This window comes from Balaenoptera musculus, chromosome 4 (assembly GCF_009873245.2).
Source record: "Balaenoptera musculus isolate JJ_BM4_2016_0621 chromosome 4, mBalMus1.pri.v3, whole genome shotgun sequence".
Classification (NCBI taxonomy): Eukaryota; Metazoa; Chordata; class Mammalia; order Artiodactyla; family Balaenopteridae; genus Balaenoptera; species Balaenoptera musculus.
This window is the reverse complement of record NC_045788.1, coordinates 19,905,099-19,906,886: the sequence shown is the minus strand read 5'-3', so window position 1 is coordinate 19,906,886 and position 1,788 is coordinate 19,905,099. Positions and strand designations below refer to the sequence as shown.

Sequence of the window (1,788 nt, the reverse complement as noted above, 5' to 3'; positions counted from 1 at the left end):
CTGCGACTAGGATTCCACTGGCTTCACCTGCAACATCTTTCGCTGTCTGTTGCGTAGACGAATCGGCGTGAGGAGCTGAAGATTCGAAGGCGCCAGGCCCAGCCCAGCGCCAGACGCCGATCCCCTAGAAGCCTGAACTGTAGGACCCCGGGGAGGCGGCCCCGGAGCTCCGAGGACTCGTCCCGTATCGCGCCGCCCCGCCCCGGCTTGCCTCAGCCGTCGTCGTCGAAACCCGTCACAGCGTGCAGGATAGAGAGCCTCCTCGCCCTCTGCCAGGCCCCGGGAGTGCTGTCCGTCGGTCGAGGTGATGGGCAGCCGGCCCCGCAGCCCCAGTGCCTACCCTGCGGACTGGTGGGGACCGGAGACCGAAGGACCTGGCCCCGCCAAGCGCCGCCGAACGGAGGAGCCCGCGGGCCCCGAGTCCAAGTCCGAGGCGGCGCCCAGCCTGGACAACCTGACGGGACCTCCGGCCGCGGACGCGCTCACTTCCGTAATGGTCCTGCCCGCCGGCTGTGCCCTGCACCTGCCCCTAGATGACGTCGACGTGCTGCTGGAGCCCGAGCCCACGTCCGTGCTGCAAGTGTCTCTCGGAGATCACATCCTCATGCTGGTCCCCGAGGCCCTCCTGGGCTCGGGCGTGGAGGGCCCGTGGGTACAGGGCCTGGAACGGACCGCTTTCCTGAGCGCTCCCGGGGAGTACATGGCCCTGGAGCCGGGAGTCTTCTGCGCAGCTGTCCCAGAGATGGCCTGCCAAGAAGAGGGCAACAAGGAGGACGCGGACGCCGAGTTCCTGCCGTCTGGGATGGATGCTGAAGCCGGCTCTGTCGCTGGGCTCCGCAGCCCCACCGCAAGGGTGTCGGGCCCCGGCGCGCAGGGCTTTGTCGCAGAGCCCTGGCCTCGGGCGCCCAACCCCAGTCCAGAGAGAGGCTCTCCTCACCACGACGACAACCTGGACTTGCACCTTCCGGAGCCCTTCCCCGACTCACCACTCCAACCTCTACCTCCCTCTCCGAGTCCGGGTCCTCACGAGCGCCCCCAACGCCCTCATGGTCCTGCGCGCAAGGCCCGGAGATGTCTGTTCCCGGAATGAACTGCACCCCTGTACACAAACACACAAATTCTGGCTACCATCCTGGAGGCCCAATGGATTTCCCAGCGTCTTTTACACTGAATGTCCTACAACCTGGAAATTAAGCATCTCGTGTGCCAACAATTCCTTTTTCCCTCCAGACTGGCTATAGTAGCAGGAGAAGACGTCAGGAAAAGAAAGCAGACTCTAGACCTCATCTTTGAAATGGGAAATCTGCCCAGGGATACCGGACAATGTGTTTTCAGACGTCTGGACTTCTTTACAAGATCATTCTCAGGCCTATCCATTCCCCGCTCGTTTGCATCAGTTATTTTCTCTCAAATTCTACTCTCTCCAGCACCATACCCTTGCTACCCTATTTCTCCCCAAACCAAGAAATAACTGGATTTCTCATGTTATATGTTTTCCCATGAATTTATAAAGATTTTTAGCCATGGCTTTTCTCTTTCTTGGTGTTTTGAGCTGCTCTCCTGGAAAATTGCAAAATAGTATGATGGTTACTATACATAATTGTATGATGTTTGTTCATAGCTTTCTCTTAACCTGAGGAAGTTCTCTTCCAGTCAAGTTCACTTTTCATTATGAATAAATGTTGGATTTTATCAGATGTTTTCAGCATGTATTAGGATATGCATTTCTTCTTTAAATCTGTTCCTCTGGTTATTTTGACTCACAGACTGATGTAAAATGTTTGCATT

General features: G+C 57.2%; 1 protein-coding gene across 1 annotated transcript; it reads left to right on the top strand.

Moving 5' to 3' along the window:
• Window positions 1-307: 307 nt before the first annotated feature.
• Window positions 308-1,090, top strand: LOC118894518 (proline-rich protein 23C-like). The gene has a single exon (XM_036850826.1). It carries the CDS (start codon window positions 308-310, stop codon window positions 1,088-1,090), a length of 783 nt encoding a protein of 260 aa, XP_036706721.1.
• Window positions 1,091-1,788: the final 698 nt, after the last annotated feature.

Coding starts and splice junctions, on each gene's coding strand:
- LOC118894518 (XM_036850826.1), top strand. CDS start 308: ATGGGCAGCCGGCCCCGCAGCCCCAGTGCCTACCCTGCGGACTGGTGG.